The 20516-nt window shown below is 44.6% G+C and overlaps 1 protein-coding gene and 1 long non-coding RNA gene across 8 annotated transcripts in view; one reads left to right on the top strand and one right to left on the bottom strand.

The window, feature by feature from the left end:
• Positions 1-14841, bottom strand: part of ZEB2 (zinc finger E-box binding homeobox 2) — a 131759-nt gene extending 116918 nt beyond the window's left edge. Inside the window, exons 1-3 of one of the 4 annotated variants that reach the window (XM_036023522.1) lie at positions 14400-14483; positions 12907-12973; positions 11637-11778 (exon numbers count right to left, since the gene is read on the bottom strand). In XM_036023522.1, the coding sequence (XP_035879415.1) occupies positions 11637-11709 (73 nt within the window). In that variant the 5' untranslated portion in view covers positions 11710-11778; positions 12907-12973; positions 14400-14483. Of the gene's footprint in view, positions 1-11636; positions 11779-12667; positions 12823-12906; positions 12974-14399 lie in introns of those variants that run through there. The other 3 variants (XM_028508534.2, XM_028508531.2, XM_036023523.1) reach the window with 3 other exon arrangements.
• The window catches only part of LOC114495477, a 52473-nt gene continuing 44807 nt past the window's right edge, over positions 12851-20516 (top strand). Inside the window, exons 1-3 of one of the 4 annotated variants that reach the window (XR_004902647.1) lie at positions 12851-12948; positions 14420-14570; positions 14674-18710. This is a non-coding gene — a long non-coding RNA (uncharacterized LOC114495477). Of the gene's footprint in view, positions 12949-13643; positions 13910-14284; positions 14571-14673; positions 18711-20516 lie in introns of those variants that run through there. The other 3 variants (XR_003684410.2, XR_004902648.1, XR_004902646.1) reach the window with 3 other exon arrangements.

Below are 20516 nucleotides of genomic sequence, written 5' to 3'. Positions count from 1 at the left end.
AAAACACTGAGGCCAGAAGCCCTATCAAAGAACCTACTGACACATATCATTTGTGGTCTTGGTTTCACAGGGCAAGGCTACCTCACCCTTTATCTATACAAGTATAAAACTGCACACATTTCTAAGTGTTCAGTATAGTTTAATCCTCTCCCCATACTTTTTAAACTATTATAAACACTGCTTCAAAATATCACCTTTATTCAGGACTCCTGAAGGCTGTTTTAAAAACCATAATAATTTGCAATCACTTTGGCATAATCTGTGTTAAGGTTGGTAACATTGAACATAAATAAGGGGAACTAGTTTCAAAACATAAAGCTTGTAATTTATCCAAAATACTACACTTAAAGTGTAGGGTAATCGGTGTGAGTAAGTTTTGTGAGAGTTACGTGGCACAGGGAACACTTTTTCCCTTACAGTGAATCCTAGGGAACTGGAGTCTACATTAACTGGCTACCTCTACTATTTTTGTTAAAATGTATTCCATGCACAAACTGCATGAGTGCAGTGAGAGTTTGGGAGAAACAGCAGCGGTTAGAGTCCTAGGGGACACCTGTGTACGTGGGCCCAGAGCCTGCAGCTAGTGCTCAAGTTCCCATCAGCAGAGCAAAGGTGATGGAAAATCTTTAGAGGACAACCGTTTTGCTTAGAGATTTTTCCTTCTTAATGGGTCTATTTATTATGAAAACAGTTTATATGTAAACCTCACTTCTTAAAACTGAGAAATCTCATGATGTGAAACACTTCCAGCAATGTGCTTTGTGTCTAAAATAGAAACTTAGGTACTTCCAAGAATAAGCACATTGCAGAGTTTCCTTGATTACAGTGAACTCAGATATCTAAGACAATAGAAATACAATTTGAACTAAGAAACAGTGAAAGCTATCTACTACATTCGTAGATAACTTGGGCACTGGATCTTTGAAATTTAATCATCCGTTTGAGAGAGAACACATCTCATCTCATAAATAGCATGATTATATTAAATTGTTGATCTATTATTGATTATTTATTTTGGAGGAAGTATCTATCACCTTGTCAGCAGTACCTTTCTTTCCTAGAGTTGATTATGAAATGAAATATGAAACTGTATATATAGAACAAAAGTCACTGCATTGTCATTGCAACAATGTAACTGTTAGAGGAGTTCATTACATATTTTTATGTAGAACACGTTTTGCCTTTTTGTCATGGGAAATAATTGATGGCAATTACCTGTTCCCAAAATAATGCAGTCATTTACCTCTATTACCTGAGAAAGTTTTAAAATGTTTCCACCATTTCATGGTCATTCAAAAATACACTTTCATGTATTTGATCTCGTGATAAATAGTGAACTAAACTGACCAGTTCTATATTTACTCTTTGCTTGAAAGAATTACCTTAATTTAAGTGGGATTTAAAATTTTAACTTCAAAACATTCAAGTTCAGAATTAGGTCTCCTCCAGTTTAAAGTGGAGGGTGTGTGGGTTTAAGTGGAAATTACATTCAGCAATCAAGAAAAATGAAGAACTCAAAATAAATTGCTGACAATAGAACATAACATTTAATCTTGCATATTATAGGATCTACAGTCTTAACTTTATAGTAATTTCTTAAAAAAAGAAAGGTAACTTAAATATGTACACGAACATTTCTGTATTGTCTTTTAATTCTAATGACTATTTCAAATATCCCTTCAGCTTGGCAATCGAACTAAATCTGTAAAAAAAAATCATGGATCATGATGATGATTACATTCAATTGAAAAATGAAAGCAAAGTTCAATCAGCTCCTTCTTGAAATGTTTGCTTCCCTTCCATCCCTTATGTGTCCCAGCTGCTTGCTCTGCCAAAGTCTGGTTTTCAGAAGCCGATATTAATTCCGAACCAAGACTGTAGCATCCACTGTAATGTACATGGCTGTACTAGCTATTGTAGTTTCTTGGGTCACAAACACACAATATCTGATGAGAAATTGATCATCTTCCTTCTCTCTTTTTCTCTCAGGAGCTTGAAAAAATATGCGCAGTTACTGTTGCTGAGGGGAGACAAAGTTTAACTTCGGGGTTGGCAATCGGAGAATAATTCATGAGCAGATTTCTAGCAAATGATATGATTTGCTAAATTTTGGTCTTTGATTTATATTTATGTACTCCTGCTACTGCTAAGGTTTTGCCAACCTCAATTAGATCATGAATGAGATCATTTTAATTCAGCCCCCAAACTGTGACCTGACCATGGTCGAAAGTGTTCAAAAAGTAATTTTAAGCCTCCCTTTGATTTGAAAAGAAATACTGCATGCTTGGTCGTTCATACAAATAACATAAAACTTAATTATTGGATGATTTGGCAGAGGACCTTCTTGCCAAACAACAGTCAATGCCAGCTACTGTGATGCTGGCGGTGCCCGGCCCCCGCACACACAGCCCCTGTGTGCTGCGTTTGTTCATTGTGTCTCAGGGCAAGATGCTTTCAAATAGGATTCGTGGGTCTGGGAGGCAGTGCAGAACTCGAAGGATGTGCCATATTTATAACTCCAGTTAAAAAATGCTGTTTCACCTAGAAGGGAAGTAGATCTGCGCTGTCAAATCACCAGGAGGCTGTGACAAAGGGAGCTTGCCGCCTGACACACGGTGTAACAACATAGCAAACACCTTTAATTCTGTCATGTCTCATACCCTTTACTTTCTCACACATCTGTGGCTGCTCCAACGTTGACACCTACACTCTTTTTCGAAACTAAATAAGGCAATCTTATTTAAACCCAATTGCAACACCTGTAACATTATTCTGGTGCCCAGCAAAAAAAAAAAAAATAAACAACATAAAATAAAAAAATAACTATTAACTCCTTCCTCTTGTAAATGTTTTCCCACTTGCTTTGAAAAGTCTCAAGTTGGTAAGAGCCAGCCTGAGGTCCTGATTCTGAGGTTCACATGACTTCCCAAGCTCCAAAAGATAGGCAACACTTCCCCTTGACAAGATGTGAGCGCTGCGATAATGTCACTGTCCGAATGGGCCTCTTGCAGCTTTTAGAGTTGAAGCCCCTTCATCACAAACTTCTGGTGTCTTTTACAGGAAGGAGAGAGGCCCCAGCTGCTTCATTCCCTCTAGCTACCATAGTCTAATATTTTAAAAGCTGGAAATGAAAATAGCTTTTCTAAAGATATTTCCTGGAATTTTTAATGTGCTGCCTGATTCCTTTCTTTTTTTTTTTCCTTGCCAATTATAAACCACCATTTGGAGGGCTTATGAGCAATGTAAGTCCACTTCATCTAATTAAACCACATTGTTTTAAAAGCTTGAACAGTTTTCATGTCTACAAGACTTGTCTGAATAATAAACTGTTAGAGCCAGAATTCTAAGTGCCTTTGGAGAGCTAGGATTTTATCTGCTGAGCGCAAAGGGCCAGGCACTCAAAGAGTTAAAGAGTGTTCCCGCATTGCTGGGTAGGTTAATATCACAGCTGCCTGGTAAAGCATTATCCCCTGTACCTCACTTAACAAAAGCCTTCTTTTGCAAACAGACTCCCACTTTCCCCTCAAAGTGTCCAAAGGTGTTTACCGAAGTAAATCTGCCTAAATCCTTCATTGCTTGGGTCATGGGGGTGGATAGGAGGGGTGGAAGGTGTAGGGATAATCTCTTTCTGTAAATTCTGTAAATCTTCTGGGAAAAAAAATCAGGAATCTGTGTCACATGCTCTATACAACTTCTAATATCTCCACTAGTTTTGCTCCTATAAGTGAAATCTGTCACAATAGTTATCCGAAAAGCCACATTTCCAATTCTTCAGTCTGCTGTTTGAAGTGACTGCCCTTTCAAAGTTGTGTGTGTGTGTGTGTGTGTGTGTGTGTTGCATGCTTAATCTAATTGTTGAAGAAAAACTGTTGGTATCTTCAAAGTGGTTTCAGAAAGAGAGAAAAAAAAAGACAAGACAGTTTAAGAGCAAGATAATGTAGCTGAAAAGTTGTCACGAGAGGTTCCTGCTCTTGCTGTGGTCTCATTGCAATACCATTAACTGCATGTTACTTTTGCATGTTGAAAATGGAGGCAAATAACACAGTGAAACCTGACAGGTCCGCCTGCGAGGGTTTAAACAGTTCCCAGGAAGAAGGAGCCCTTTAGGCATAAACCTTCTCTCTCAATAGAACGTGAATACCACCAACCCCTTCCTATAAATCTTGCAGCATCCAGTTTGAGATACAAAAAGGCTGTCATCTCACAAATGTTAAACATACTAAAAAAATCTGAAAAAAAAGTATGGAGAAGGTGTGAAAAACGTGGCACTTTACAGCCCTCAAAGCTTTTTAAAATAGAACAACTTTTCCCCCTAAAATTCTTTTCAGAGATTTTTTTTTCCTTTTTGGCTCATTTGAGAGTTTCTTTCTTGGCTTTTTTCCCCTTTCATTTGAAAATATGAATTATCATAAAAAGTCAGGGAAAAAATGGGAAAGTCTTTTCCAGTTTTCCTGAAGATTTATCAGTATGTTCGGGCACTTCTCCCTTTTTCTTTGGGCCAGACACCCATCACTGAAACCAGACCAGGGCCTCCGGAGACTTTATCCCTTCTCTCTTTCTGAGCAGCCTCCAGCTTACAGTCCCCCCACGCCCATCGTGCCCTCACCTCCCCTGTCTGATGGTAAACAATCAGACTAAAGCCAAACAGTAGGCAGCACTCAAGAATAGGAAGCCCACACACCTAACCCCAAGTCTAACAGGCTTCTGGGGGAGAATCTGATCCCTCCCTGACACTTTTTACCTCAAGTGTTGAGCGGGTGGCCATGAATAGTACAGACATGCCATCTTGTAACACTATATGCCTGTCAGGAGGGACAGGGCCTGGTTGAGCATCAACTATATAAGGCTGGTAACTAGGGAAAGCCCAACAAACAGCCACAAACACCTAAGTTATTTTACTCAGCCACTTACCCTATGCCTCCCTTCTCCACTCTTTCCTCTCTCTCTCTTTCTCTCTCTCTCTCCCTCTCTCTCTCTTTTCATCTTGGCTTTCTGTGGCAGAATGCAAATGGAGCCTGCCGGCGGTGAAAGGGCTGAATTGTGATTAAGAAGAAGAAGAGCTCCTTTCTTTGTTCTCCCCTCAGGGGATGTTTACTGGGAGAGACACAGCGGATCAGATATGAAAGGCATTCAGGTCAGCATTGATGTGAGCGAAAGTGAAATCATACCTAAGGCATTCAAAAGACCGCCGTGTCAGGGGTTCAGCTAACGGTGCAGCTACTGTGTGTGTCTTCTCGGAGAGGCAAAAATCTTTTCACAGACTGGCGGTTTTTTTCTTCCTAATTTACTACAAAATTATAAAAGTTTTACACCACCACCATCACCCCCTGTTTACCTCCCACCAGATGACACAAGAATTAGTATTTTCTCTCTTTGTGGACCACACGCGAAATCAGACCAACTTCTAATAAGTGTATTCCCTAAATGAACCAGCAAGGCACCATCTGAACTGTGAAACCTTTTTTTAAAAAGCAGGTGTGTTCATGTGCATTACATACAAGCATACTATGGAAGGGAGAACTGATTGAAGAGAAAAGCCAAAAAAACACAGGCAGGGCTCCCTTTTCTTCTCGCCTCCCTCAGAGGAAACACAAGACAACACACACAAAGTATAAGAACAGTACAGAACACCTTCAAACAAAATTCTTTATTTACTTTGTAACTACTAGTTACACTTTTCCTGAGAGCTTTCACTCTGACACAACTGTCACCCAGGATAAAAGCATTTGGCACATAGCTATTAAGGCAGAGACTTCCATAGAGTCTACTGAGTATTATTGCTTTCCTTTTAAAAAAATGCTTGATGAAGAAATACTTGGCTCTTACTTTTTAAAAGTTTACACTCCCCACAGCCCAAATAGTCATTCAATAGATTTTCCAAGTGGTAAGCTGATGCTATTGGCATAAACAGAGCTATGTAAATATATACCAAATTCACAAATCACAGCAAACACACAAATAATGAGGAGGTGCCTAGATGTTTCAAGGTTTAAAAATGAAAAGGAAAATCACATTTCATCTTCTGATTGCTAAAGAAAGAAAAGAAAGAGGGAGGGGGAGTGGGGCTATATTTATTGGTTTTAAATCATCCTTCCCTCTGCTCTGAATTATTTTTTTTCAACCTTCACATCTTGGCTAAAAAGCATATTGGGGCTATGTTAACATCTGCTTTTGTGGTGACATTTAATTCTGTATATTTTCAACTAGTGTTTCTGCATCACAGATTTTCCTCCTTTATCTCTTTGCTCTAAAAAGACAACCAAAGAGCAATCAAAAAGGTGTCTGACTTGGCCATTCAGACAATTGCCCCCTTGTGGGAATGCGGGAATGAATGGTACAGTGGACACCCCAGCACCATTGACGTTATAAACATGTAAATGAAACACATTAGGGCAGACAATCAATTGTCTGTGAGCATTGCAAACCTGCACTCCTTCTCTCTGTGACAGGCACAAAATAGTGTCTACCTTGGGAAGCCAGGGTGCTGGAGAGGAAAAGGACAAAGAGTTCCCTTTCACACAGAAGAAAATGCACCTTAAAAGCCTTGGAAGAATGCAGATGACAAAAACTGTTGTAAGGAAAAGAATCTCCCACATCTTGGAATAAACGCGGCTGTGCTAGAGAGCTAGCAACACCCTGCTTTCCTACCTTCAGGGCATATACATTTTTTTTCCCAGGAAATATTCTTAATGCAGTATTAGGGTCTTTGATAACCTCTTGGAATTTTCTTTACTTTGAGCTAATTAAGCTAGCAAGAAAGGAAGCATCTGAAACATATGACATAGCAGCTTAGTGGGGGACTTTTAATCTTGGCTTTATTCGTATTTGAAAATAAAGGCTGAAAGATGTGAATTTATTTTTATTTGGCAACACAGAAACAATGTAAAGGTTCAAATCCTTAGCTGACCCTTACCCCTGGGGGAGCGTCAAGCCATGATGCCAGCAGGATAGTGGCTCTGCTACGAAGGGAGGCGTGTTTCTTTCCCAATTGACTTGGTTTTCCCAAACCAAAATAAAACAAATAGATCAGTCTATATACATAGCCCCCAGCCTCGTGTGTGTGCAGCGTGACAAAACTTGCAGATCTTCACAGACAGAAAAGGATGGAGATGGGTATCTTTGGAGCGCCCTTATAACTGGTTGGTACCTGCCACACAAACGGCCTCTGAGTGCTTTCAGTGCCAGCAACACAGGCTTCCTATTAAGCTCATCAACTTCAGGAAGAAAGCTAGTAGCAGAAGACTTTCACACTTGCAAAGATAACCAAGTCTGAACCGACTATAATCCGAAGGAAACTTCCCTGCCTCAGTGTGCACTGAGGGGCTTTGAAGTGGAGGCTGCCCCATCCCAACTTCACCTCTCAGAGAGGAGCCACATCCTGTTGAAGGGCTTGACTGCATTTCTTTTCCTTTTCAATTAAGCATCTCTGAAAAGGGAGCAACCCCAGCGTCCTCCCTGGCCTCTAAGCATCACCACCAGCTCCTCCACTCCCTTCAAGGAAGTGGTAAAAAGTGAGGACTTCTCTTAAACAAGAATATTCATTTCTGCTTACCGATTGTTCCTCCTCTAAAATCCAGTGCCCTCAAAACATCCAACTTTATACCCTTTCTTTATCACTGAAAACCAGAGACCAAAGGCGTTTGTAAAAATCTCCCCCACTCCTCATACGATTCCCAAACCTTTAGCTGAAACTTTGAAGAACAATCAAATTTAACTTTTCTTCCTTCCATCTTCTTGTTCCCTTTGCTCTGAATCCAGTTTTCGTGTAAAAGATAACCTCCTTCTCTTTTCTGAAACAAGCAGTTTCTGGATTTGATTTTGTTACTACGTGCAGGGGTATGTGCAATTTTTCAGAGTCTGATGCTGGAAGGTGGTGGGCTGAGGAGGCAGGCCGGTCTTCCCAGGCTCCGCAGGAGGTAGGAGGGAAGCCGTGGCATCCCCAGGAGCCCATGCCTGCTTCATGGGCTAAAGCAAAAAACTTTGCAAGTTACAACTGGGCTGTGCCAGTGGCGGCAGCAGCCAGGCATCTGGAGCTCCTAGAGCGCATCTCTGACTCCAAGGCTGTGTGGAGATAGTGGGGTGTATCAGGGGAATGGAAAGGGGGGTGGGTTTCCCCCTCCTCTCCAGCTTCAGTGAAAGTGTTACAAAGTGAGTCAGGCGACTGAAGATCATCTGACTGAACTTTCTTGAAACGGACACACATTCTTGTGTGTGAGGACTTGCTTTTTGCCTCCCTCCCCCTCCCTTTCCTCCTGCACATCTTATTTTCTGGGAAGAGATTTCACCCTTTCTATGTGGGGCAAAGGAGACTGTCCGCTATGGATTAACTTGGCCCTGGCACTGTCTCTGCCAGGCATCCTTTTAGCCTGAGAATCTCTAAGCCTGGATTTTAGATTCCCGTTTCTCTCTTTGTACATTTGTTTTCCTCGAACTGCCTCCTTCTCCTTTGCTTTTTAATAATCTTATAAAGCCTTGAGTTCTAACCCACGGTTCTTGACCGGCCTTTTGCGTGCGTGTGTGTGCACACACACAGCTTTACACATTTTATCTCCTTGTCACCTTAGTCTATATATACACTGTTGACTTCATTAAAATTATATAAACTGCCATTCTAGTTTCCTGGATGACCATCTTTTTTTTCTTTTTTCCTTGCAGCTTCTACTTCTATGATTAGTATTGCCATTATTTCTTTCCAGGAATTTCTATATGATTTTGATAAGCATCATCATATTTAATGTTATCAGCAAAGACACAAGCTCAAAAGTGACATCTTTTCCATGAATCCAGGAAAGAAGAAAAATCCACTCAGTTCAGATAAATCCAGGCAATTCCCAAAGGGAGAGGCATTGGATACATGCTTGATGAAAAAGAAAATGAAAAAAGGGGGGAAAACTCTTCTACCTGCTTTTCAAAACCAGGACATTGCTCAGCCAGATTAAATCCAAAGAAAAACACTGACAAGTAACCAATTCACAGCATGTTTTGCCGCAGATTATTTGGAAAAAGAGGCAGATAATAGTCAAACTTTGCGAAGCTGTAAGAGATGGACAGGCCTGCTGGTAAGTGTGCAGAGGCTGAGCTAAATGCCGTGAAATGTGCAATTCAACTTTCTCTTTTGGAGCGTTGAGGCTTCTCCCAGGTTAGTGGCTGGACAGAGGGGAAATGGCTGCATAATCCATGGGCGAGCCCCTTGCCTGGTGCTCCCCTCCACCTGTGACGTCCCCAACAGGCCTCCCTCTCTGAGAGCCACCCCCTCCTCTCTAAAGGTTCCTAGGAAGCCTCAGCCCTGCATTTCCCCAGACCTGAGATCTGGCCTGACCTCACTGCTGGGGCCAGGCTGGTCAATGGTGGCAAAATCCCGAAGGGGGTGGAAGGAAGAGAGCAAGAAGAAACAAACATTTTAAATAGTCTCTTTTGCAAAAAACAACAACAACAACAACAACAACAAACACTTCTGGGAAACTTGCTTTAAATCTCTTTCTCTTTACACACACACACACACACACAAATGACTGTTTAACATAAGGGGAAAAAAGCCTCCTTGACACAAAGCTTTTGTTATCCAGTTGATCAGCAACGTGCTTTAGATACTTGTTGGGGGGGGGTAGCCTCACAACAGACATTGATTTTAGAAAATCAATAACCAACATTTAATAAAAGGTACAGAGGAAACACGAGAGAGGAGAGGGGACACTAGGTATAATTTTACTGTCTGCTAAATTATCCAGTGATGGGTAAGGGGAGTGCTCCTGTTTAAGGACCAGCTTAAATAATGCCAGACACTAGAGTGAAGAAAAAATTAAATTGAGAGGGAGAGAGAGAGAGAGAGAGAGAGAGAGAGAGGGAGAGAGAGAGAGAGAGAGGGAGAGAGAGACTTAAAAAGACGCAGCCTGAACTGGATCTTGGGGAAGCAGCGCGGAATATATTATTGTACTTGTTTTTTGTAACACTAAGCCAAGCAAATAGATCAAAGGCAGCACAAAGGGAAAAGGCAGGATAACGCAACGAAGAGTTTCTGACTAAATTCCTCAATCACTCCCCCATATGGCTCGACACCTCCACCACAACAAGCAAATGACACACACACAGACACACACAGACACACAGACACAGACACACACAAAACCTAGAGAGAGAGAGAGAGAGAGAGAGAGAGAGAGAGAGAGAGACAGAAAGCAACAGAGAGACAAGGTGAAGCCTCATTTGTGTCTAATCAAAATTCTCTGTCTTTGTGTTTTTTTCCCCCCAGCACCCCACACTGCGCCCCCAGCCGCCCCCTCCCCGCGCCGCGCAGCTCAGGGGTAGCTGGGGGCGCGCACAATGGTCATCTCTAGAGGAAAGTTGCTCCAAGTGGGCCCGGGCGGTCCCTGCAAGGAGCGGGCTGGGCTTGCGGGAGGCCGGAGGCCGGCCGGCGCCTCGTCCCCGGGTCCGGCTCCAGGGAGTGACCGCGGTCCCGGGCAGGGTGATCCGGTGTACAGCAATGGGAGCGAGAACTTTCATTTCCCAGGCTGAGCTGGCGCTGGTTCGCTTGTTTTGGGGGGCTGGTTTTTCTTTTTAAACTGAGTTTCCTCCTCAGCTCCCCCGGTACCCTCTCTGGTCCCCAGCCCTCTCCCCTCCCCCAGGTTCCTTCTGCGCTCTTGCCAATCACTTTTCTCTTTTATTCCCACGATTTTGTTTGGGGGAAATACCTAGGGGGTCTCTCTCTCGCGCTCTCTCCCCCCTCCCTCCTACTCTCTCTCTCTCTCCCCCCTCCTTCTCTGCCTCTCTCCAAGGTGGACCTAGGAGGCTGTCACCGTTTTAATATCCCATCTCCCATCAGCGTGTCCCTCTCCCCCCCCCCCCCCCCCATCTTCTTCCTCCTTCCTGACTCAGCCTGGAGAGCGGGCTCCTGACCACGTAAAAACTGCCCTGAAAAGTCTCCCTACACTCTTCGACTCCGCCAGCCCCCGGCAAGGGGCCAGCGCCCGCTGGAGAAGTGCCACCCGCCCCTAAGCCCGCCCGGACCCCGCCAGACCCCGCGCGGGGCCGGCCGAGTCCCTCCCACCCCAGAGTCCGGGCGCGCCCAACCGGGCCCTGCTGCCCGCGGACCGTTACTTGGCGTACGGAGAGGGAGCCGGGCGACTCCGACAAGAAACTTTAAGCCTTGTGGAGGCGCAACCCCTGGACCCCAGTCTCTCCCTCGTCGTCCCTCCGCCACCCCAGCCCGCGCCCCCGCCCCGGGATTCCGCACGACCCGGCGCCTGCCCCCCCCCCCCCCCCCGCCCTGCCCTAGCCGGACGCTCCCGCAGCAGCCCGGCCGCGGACCCGGCGGGCCAGGAGCTAGCGGAGCGGGAGGCGGAGGTGGAGGGAGTGCGGTGGCGGGGGCGCTAGGGGGCGGCGGGGCTGGGGGAGCGGGGCCCCGTCCGGACCCCGGCGCTCGCAGCCCGCCGGCGCCCGACGCTCACTTTGCCCGGCACTTCCCCAACTCCCCCGGTCCGGGCACCGCGCGCGCTGGGCTCCGGCGCCGGCCGCGGAGGGAGGCTCGCCCGCGAGCCCTGGGCGCCGCCGTCTCGGTTCCTTTTCCCTTTCCCCTCCCTTCTCCCTGGGTCTGGATCCGCGGAGTGGCCCGGAAAAGTTTGGTTCGGGCCGGTTCTTACCGTTTTTCCTCCTGGGATTGGCTTGTTTGCGCCTCTTGCACCGGGGGCCATCCGCCATGATCGGCTGCTTCATTGATAAGAGCGGATCAGATGGCAGTTCGCATGGACTCGGCGCCCTGCTTCGGCAGCACGCAGGCTCGATCTAGCAACCAAACACAGCGACAATGTGGGCATCGCCCGCGCCCATTGAAACGCGCGCGGGCCGCCCAGGGGAGCCGGGCCAGGGCCCGGGCGAGCACCCATCCGCGCCCCCCAACGCCAAAGCGAAACTTCGGCGGCCCCCTCCCCGCCCCCCTACCCCAGCCTTGGCCCCGAGGCGCTTTGTGTTTGTTACTGTTTGGTGTGTCGCACCCGCGAGGGGATCAGAGAGACAAGAATTACATCTTCAAAATGAGTCATAACTCCTGACCGTATGAGGGAATGCACACGGCGGTACAGTAAGGTTGCTTGACTCAGGGCTAGGCGGACCTTTTCCTCCGAAAAGTCCTCAGCTAGGCTCGGGAACTTGGGGTGAGGTGACGCTTTCTTTCGCTCTTATCTCGTCTCACCCCCCACCCCATTCCCCAGAGGAAACAAACAAACAAACAAACAAACAACGAGAAACAGCCCGCGGAGGAAGCACACTTGGGCGAATTGATAATAGTAATTATAGGAAACCCACTCACCCCGCGCCCCTTCCCCTCCCCTTTTGGAGTTGATCGAGGCACGGTTTCTTCCTCCCCACACCCCCCCCCGCCCCCAAATTAAGATTTCCCGTTTCACGCCAGAGCAAAAAATATAATTATAAGCCTCTTCGGACACTGTCCCTCCCTCCCCACCACCTCCACCACTTTGACAATATTGACTTAAGTATTCCCCCCCCCCCAACTTCACTCACACACATTCTCCCCCACACTGGTTCCCTTAAATAGTTCCAGTAGAAAAAAAATTTTTTCCCCCTTAAGAAAGGAAAGAGAAAGTCCAACCGCTACAGCAATACTTTTAAGCTCTACTAAATGATCATATCCTTTCTGGCTTCGAAACTTTTGTACCTAAAATTCGAGAGAGACGCTGCATTTTTTCAGCTGAAACTGTCAAAACTTGGAGAAGGGGGACCTCGGAGGCAGGCAGGAGAGAAGGAGAATCCCGAAACTCCGTGGAGGTTGGGAAGATGCTGTGCCTCGAGGATTAGTTTAAACAGGGGGCTATAAAAGATGTAACAGATGCAAACTGTAACACAGGGCCATTAACCCTTTCTCTGCCGAGCACATTCAGTCCCCACGCCCCGTACCTATTGTCTCCCGTGCTGGAAGCTTTGCGGAAAACCTGGAAAGTGAGTATCAGTTTCCACACGTTTGCTGAGAGGGGTGGGGGGTGGGGGGAGCAGAGAAAAGAGGAAGTGAATTATTTAGAAAGCACCTTGAATTTAACCTAGGCATAGTGGGAGAGTTTTCATTTAAGTTTGACACATTTTGTCATTTCTTGTCTCTCCTATTAATTTGAAATTGTTGGGAAAAAATCCTGAAATACAGAAATGGTCACACAAGTGTCTGGGATGAAACAGCTGGCCTGTCTGTGTTCCTGCTGAGACTTACACACGATTGCATATAAATACATGTTTAATAAAGTAAACTGCTAGTTTTATGAGCATATGTGTGTGAGGAAGAGACAGGGCATTTATGCCGTAAACTTTATCTTTGCCTACTATTTCTAACTCTGGAGTTAGTAATCTTGCCTTCCTCATTATAGGGGAAGCATGTAAAAAATGTGTGTGTGTATATATATATATATATATATATATATGTGGGAGATAAACACATTCATGTTAGTAGGGCTCACCACTGTTCCTGGGAACCCCTGCTTGCTCTCTCTCTCTCTCTCTCTCTCTCTCTCTCTCTCGACTTTTCAGTGCCAAAGTATGGAATGGGATGAGTGTGTGTATGTGGCTCCTGTTAAGTCCATCTATATTACTATGCCATTTAAAATACAATTTCGAAATTATTCTTAATTTAAATCCCTGATATCCTGACAGCAGTTTTCATCCCAGCTGTAGTGACCCCCAGCCCCCCCAACTTTAGTAAACGACTCAAGTTCCATGAGGACTTTCACTTCTTTATTTATCATCGCAGAAGTGAGGTGTTACTTCACATACATACACACACAAAGAATGAAATAAAGAAATGAAACTCGCTAAGCAGACAAAAAACAGACACTTTCTGCTTAGAAAACAGCCTTCTCCGGTGGGAGAGGAGGATGGACTGCCATATCTAAGAGAAAGACTTGCCCCGAATTTGGTAGGTTTGTATCGATCAAGTTTTGTAATTATTAACAGGTATTTGCCAAGTTGTAATTGCTGAATACAATGAATTGGAACTAGATGTGAAAATAGAACAGGATCTCTCCCCTTGGAGAGCTTTTATTCCAATTATATAGTTCTCAGGAAAACTTTTCATAGCTTGGGTAGCAAAAGGCACCTTGGGTTACCTGGATGGACAGGTACAGGGCAAATTATTTGGGGGAGGAAAAAAAAGAGAGAAAAGGAAGCAGAGAGAGAGCGAGAGAGAGCGAGAGAGAGCGAGCGAACAGGAGTGGGAGAGAAATCGAAGAAGTCACTCTTGGAAAAAGCTTGCCATAAAGGAGCTAAACCCACCTGAAATTCCTACCCACAGACACTCCTTCTCACTTCGGACTCACATTCTCACTTGAAAAGAGAAAAAGAATAAAAGGAGGGGGGGGGTGATCCTACCAAAAAGGAATAAAAAGAAAAGGGGAAAAAAAACCTACCTGAGAAGTCTTGTTTGTAGTTTTGGCCAGAAATGGTGAGAAGAAAAAGCATGAAGAAGCCGCGAAGTGTGGGGGAGAAAAAGGTGGAAGCGAAGAAACAGCTCCCGGAGCAAACTGTACAAAACCTCGCCAAGAGTGTCGGGAGGCAGGACCGTTATTCCTGCGGAGCAGGTTAGAACTGATCTCTTTTAGCCACTCCAGGAAACACAACCTGGGGACGGACTGACGTGTTACGCCTCTTCTAATGACATTTTTTTCTTTTTCTTTTCTGTAGGAGAGAGAGAGACCCTGAAACACGCGCCACCTATCTTTGTGGGGAGGGATAATTGAAGCGCCCTGAGCGTGAGCATCATGTGAAAACGTGATCGCCAAGTTTCTCTCTGGGAAAGGATCTGGGATAGATTATACCTTGAAGTCTCCGCAAAGGCTTTAGTGGAAGAAATGAAATTCCACCTCCCTCCCTTCCTCTCTCCCTCCCTCTCGCCTTCCTCCCTCCCCTCTCCACGCCCCCCCCACCCTGCTCCCCCCTCCCCCAGTCAAGCCTTTGGCATCATTATCCTCATCACTAAATCCTACAGCGTACTGGGCGGAAAACGGTGCACACCATTCACAGAACTGGAGAACTCCAAGGGGCGAAAGTTAAAGGGAAAGATCCCGGGTCCTCAATTCAGATTGCCTCTTCATATACAGATATCTCTAATGACCAGATTTGAGATGCACATTAAGTTGTGTGGATTTCTCAGCACAGCTTCTGGAACTAAATTCTTTGCCCTTTCTCTCTCTTTCTTCTTTGTAGAAGCCAGAACCAGGAAAAAAGAATGCTGCCTGTGAACTGCATCTTAGGGTGCATGTGTTGTTGTTGTGTGTGTGATGAATTTCTGGATTACATCCTCAAACTAAAAAGTAGCTTGGAATTTTTTAAATGGAGTTTCTAAGTAAATTAACAGAGAGCGCTGGGTTGACCATATCTGAATCCCTCTACATCTCAAGGAGACCTTACTACAAAGTGAGGGAGTGTGTGTGGTGAGGCAGGAGGAAAAGGAGAAAGGCCATAGAGGAACTTAGCAGGGAAGGAAGAGCATAATATTAAACAGCATGGGGTCTAAGTTTGGGAGTATATATATTTTTGATATTGCAATTAAAGTAAAATTAAAAAGAAAAGACTCCACCTTTGCTCTGAAGGGATTGGTTATGTAAATATGGAAGGGATTTCCTGGAGAATACAGCTTTCTACTGTATGGTTAATTAAATAATCACTCAAAAGCTTCCAATGTGACGCTTCTGTCGTAATCCAATCAGGTTACATAGGTCCTAAACAAGAAAGATATTTTCCACATCTGGAAGTCAGCAATTTAGCAAGTACTGCACATTATTAACCAATTCAGAGCCCACTTCCCAAGGGAATTTTTTTTTTTTGAAGTTTAAGTGTTCTTAACCAATGCTCTGCTGTTTTGTTAATCAAAAAGCTGGTTTACACTGCACATAATTGGAACTAATATAGAAGTAAATAAAGACAGCCAAATTTGAGGATGCTGAGCACAGGCATTTATCGGAAAAGGAAGAAATCTCTTAGCCTCCAATGGTTCAGGCTCAATTTCTTAAAGAATTGTGAGGCTTTTTTTTTTTTTTTTTAAAGAGTGAAAGTGCTTGCGGATCTCAGAGTACAAATAAACTTTCAGTCCCACAACCTTAGGGCTTCTTTGCAAAGGTAAATCTAGAGGTGTCAAGAGGACGAAAGAATAGCCTCATGCCATTTTTTCTGCTTTAATATTGTTAATATGTTACACCCCTGTTTTCAGTCTGATGAAATCTGAAACAAATAATACCCTGAACCAACACTAGACTTTTACTTATATTAAGATAAACTGCTCTGAACTGTGCTTTGAATGTGTGCCTAAAACAAGACTTTGAATGTAAGAGTCACTTGGCAATTGCACTCAGAGGAGGAAAAAGCCACCACATGGGTTGCCACATCCACACTCCCAGAGGTGCATGTCTTTGTATTTTATATGTTTATTTTTTGGGGGAAGGGAATAGCCACCAGCATGAGTACAGCCAATTCTTACTTTAGGATGCAAGAAAGTCAGTTCTCATAGTTGGTTACAGACTCACTCTTTCCTAAGTTGAGTATTTATTACAATGAGAATAGCTGGGCAAATCAATCCTCTGCCCACCTCATTACAGATAAATTACCTATAGAAGAGGACCAGTGAAGTTTGTCAGTCTAAAAACTAGTAATAAGAAAGAAATTAAAGATTTCCAACATGAGTCAGGCACATTCTCAATTTTGTTTAACATTTTTTAAAAATGATATTTATAAGCCATATATACATATATGACTTATCAAGTCCCTGTTCTGAAATTTACCTCTATTATTAATATCTTGTTTCTTTATCTTACCACCCCCTCCCTTTAAAAAAAATAAGAACTGGAATTCAGCTTTCTTTAGAAGTTTGATTTCCAGTCTTCCCTCTCCAATTCCGGGGGAAGCAGGAGCCCATTGCATGGAGTGCTCAGGGCAGGACGCCACCCTAGGAGCCCAGGTAGCCACTGGAGACTCACCCAGACACACACACTCCACAGTAAAACTTCAGGTCTAAGAATCCAATCGAACGCCTACCATATCTTGTCTTTATTATGTACAGTATATTAATGTCAGGCTACCTAGGCTCTGACTTACAAAAAAAGACTCAAGTATTTCCACTAAAAACACCTAATCATTTGATTATTCTGGGCTCAGTAATTATTCAAGTGGCAGCAGGCAGCCCCAACACTTAGCACTGGGAGTTCCGACATGCAAGTATTTAACCAGGGGTAAAACAGTAATCTCTGGGGTTCCCATCAAGGTGGATATTTGGATGATGGCTCAGGAAGTGTCCCCAGGAGGGGTGAGTACGCCGTTAGGTTGCTCGCCCCCCCCCCACCCATGCTTGGCACGCCTCTGGCACTTCCCTCCCTATTTGACCTACAGAATTCCCCCCAACGCAGAGGCGGTGGGATCGGAGAAAGCCGGAATACACATTTGTCCCGAACGCTCCCTTAGTCCGAAGGCCAGTGGGGACAATGGGGATAGTGGAGTCTGCGAGATGCAGGAGCGCGGGACGCAGGGAAAAGTCGAAAGAGGGCTGGGGGCTGCCAGCTTTCCTCTCCTCACACAGCAAAATAAGTCCTGCAAATGAGTAGCTTCTTCCTCGTCTTTCTTTTCCATTAATAATCCATTCCGAGATTAGCAGAGACCAAGGGGATTAAAACAACAGATATATGCAAATGTGAAATAATATTGCAATCGACATGGAGGGAGAAAAATAATTCTTTAGGATTTCTTTGAGTAAAATAAACTGCCTCCTCAGGATTCCCTCCAGCCAGGCAGGGTGAGAAGATGCACTTTTGTTTTCCTGTTCCCTCCAGCCAGGACCTGGTGCCTGTCCCCCCATTCACCTCTCAGTCTGTCAGTTTCCTAAACTTTCACAGCCGCTACCCACCTCACCCTTGCCCCCAGCTCGGCTCCTGGGCCCAGATGCCAGAAGAGATACAATGTTTCTGCCCTTGAACACACAGGCTGTAGAAGTAACTCGAATTTGGCCACAGCTCTTTTTTTTTTTTTTTTTTAAGCAAATTCTGTTTATTTTGTACAATGTGGAGAAAATTTTTTGAAAAGGAATTTATTCTCGTTTTGAAACAGAATTGATCTTTCATCCGTAGGAATTATTTTGACCCCATGTTGTTACGCAGGAGATGAGCAACTTCTTAGTTGCAAGCAAAGGGTGATAAGGGGTCCCCTGGATTGGGAGTGGTGGAGGGGTTTGGGGGCGGCAGGGGTCCAAGCCAAGCCAAACGGTTTTTCTCACGTGCAAACTCGCAATCCAATCCATTCGGAGTTAAGCCTAGCATGGGGCGGTGGGGGTGGGGGTGGGGGTGTTGAGGGGGGGATCAGGAGCATCTCTCTGAGAAGCCCTTTCAAACAAAATCAAAACAGGACCGGACAACCTCAGACCGTCCCTAACATCCCTGCTGCGAGGCCGCGGGCTGTGGAATCTCGCACGTCACCTGGCCCCAGCAGGGCAGCCAGCTGAAGTGTTCATTTAATTTAATTTAATTTAATTTTATTTTAATTTTTTCAAGTTAAGGCTGACTCTCGGCTTCAGTGCTTTTGCCAGCCAACGTCTCCTCCACTGACAGGAACCAGCAAACTTCAAGACTCAAATAGGCGTCTTAATTTATGGACGCAAAACAGGTCTGCTTGTGGCCCCAAATGCTCCGCGCGCTCAGTCCCCCGCGCCCCCAGCTTCGGTCCCTCCATTTGATCTCTGGGTAAGGCCCCCGCTGCGCGGGCCGAGGAGCACTTGGGGGGGGGGCGGGGGAAGGGGTCGGCCCCCGGCTGCCCGCCCGCTCGCTAGACCTGTCCCCGCCCGGGAGCCCCGCGACCCCCGCCCCGCCGCCGGGTCAGCTGACCTGGCTCGCTCGCCAGCTCCCCGCCCGCCGCCCTGTTTCCGGTCCCCGGGGTCCCAGCGCTGCGCACGTTGCGGGAGCGGCCGCGGTGGGGAGGTGATGCAGGGGGCTGATTACCATGAGAAAGGCTGTGCCTGGAAAAGCCTCCTCCACGCGACTGTCACTCTCACTAAATGGAGGAGGGGTGTGTGTGGGGGGGTGGGGGGGGAGATGGTGGTGACGGGAAGGGGCCCTGTAGGAGTCACCAGAAAACTTGGACTGAGTTGGATGCGACGCAGGCCCGAGGAGGTGGCTTTAGCCTCCAGTTGGAAGGCTGTGGCGTTCAGGGCGCGGACGCCAGCAGTCTCGCCAGGGAATTGAAAACCAAAAACCCTTCCTTCCCTACCTCCCTCTTGCTCTCCTTCTCAGCCCTTCCTGCCCCTTATCCCGATTTTCTTTAAATTCTTTCCCAATTGCATTTCCTACATTCTCTTTTCTTTCTATTTGATCTCTCCCTTTTGCAATCTCTTGTGTTTCTTAACAGCCTCTCTTCTTCCTCGCTCTCTTTTTCTGCCTCCTTTATGTGTCCAGATTTATCATTTCGTTTTGAAAACACAATGTTAAATATATTATTAATCTACCAGCAGGAGGTCAGGGACACCCTGACTAAAATTAACTCCCTGGGTCATCAGAGAACAAGTTCACCAGGTGTCAGTAAAAAGTAAAATAAAATAAAATAAAATAAAATAAAATAAAATAAAATAAAATAAAATAAAAGTGTAAATCAATATCTCAGTATCATAATTGCTTCTTATTCTGAATTATCATATCAGTTCAAACTGACTTTTAAAAAAATACAGGCTTCCCAAAAATGAATAATACTTGGAATAGAGAAAATTTTAAGAATCAAGACAATGTGAGAAAATTTCTCATTAATAGTGATATTTTAGCAGTGCTTAACAGACTTTAGAGATTACAATAGTTACTTTAAAGGAACTTAAAATGTGCTTTTTCCTTTAATGACTATCTGGAGGGTGTAAAGTATTTCCTAAAGCACCTCCCCACCCCTAACAGAGATCAGCCTACTCAGAGTGAAACACTATGTCATGCATTCTGTCCGTGTTAAGCAGACACACAACTTGAGTTGTTCGGTTGTTGCTATGGCCAGGTTGCCTCATTACTTAGCAAGTTAGTGAGCACAGGATGCCTATGCCATTAATTTGGCTATATTTTTTGTTTTGTCTTTCGTTTGTTTTTAATTCATTTTGGGCACATTTGTTCTCTTTATAAAATTCAGAGTTTGCACTTGTTTACAATTTGTTTATTTTGTTGAATTTTTAAAATTTGCTAGAAATCAGTTGAACATGTATATGAAGCCCTTTTCAGGCCAAGAAAAATAAAGTTGCATTCAAAAGATCCCTTTTATTCTTCATAATTATTAATTGGCATTTTATGATGAATAATTAATCATTTGAATAATTTTGCTATCTCTGATCTGAACACATATTTGCATATCTAATGCTTGATTTTAACTGTTTTTGAAAAAAAGTTCATTCTCTTAGGATGAAGAAACAAAGTAACATTTAAATGTAAGCTTTCTCTTCAACACTTGTACAAGTTTATTTATTGATTTGAACTGTTCTTTCTAGATACCCATAAAACTTAATTTATAAACCACTTACACGTAGA

The sequence above is a fragment of the Phyllostomus discolor genome, chromosome 4, assembly GCF_004126475.2.
Source record: "Phyllostomus discolor isolate MPI-MPIP mPhyDis1 chromosome 4, mPhyDis1.pri.v3, whole genome shotgun sequence".
NCBI classification, from domain to species: Eukaryota; Metazoa; Chordata; class Mammalia; order Chiroptera; family Phyllostomidae; genus Phyllostomus; species Phyllostomus discolor.
This window is presented reverse-complemented; position numbering and strand designations above follow the sequence as displayed.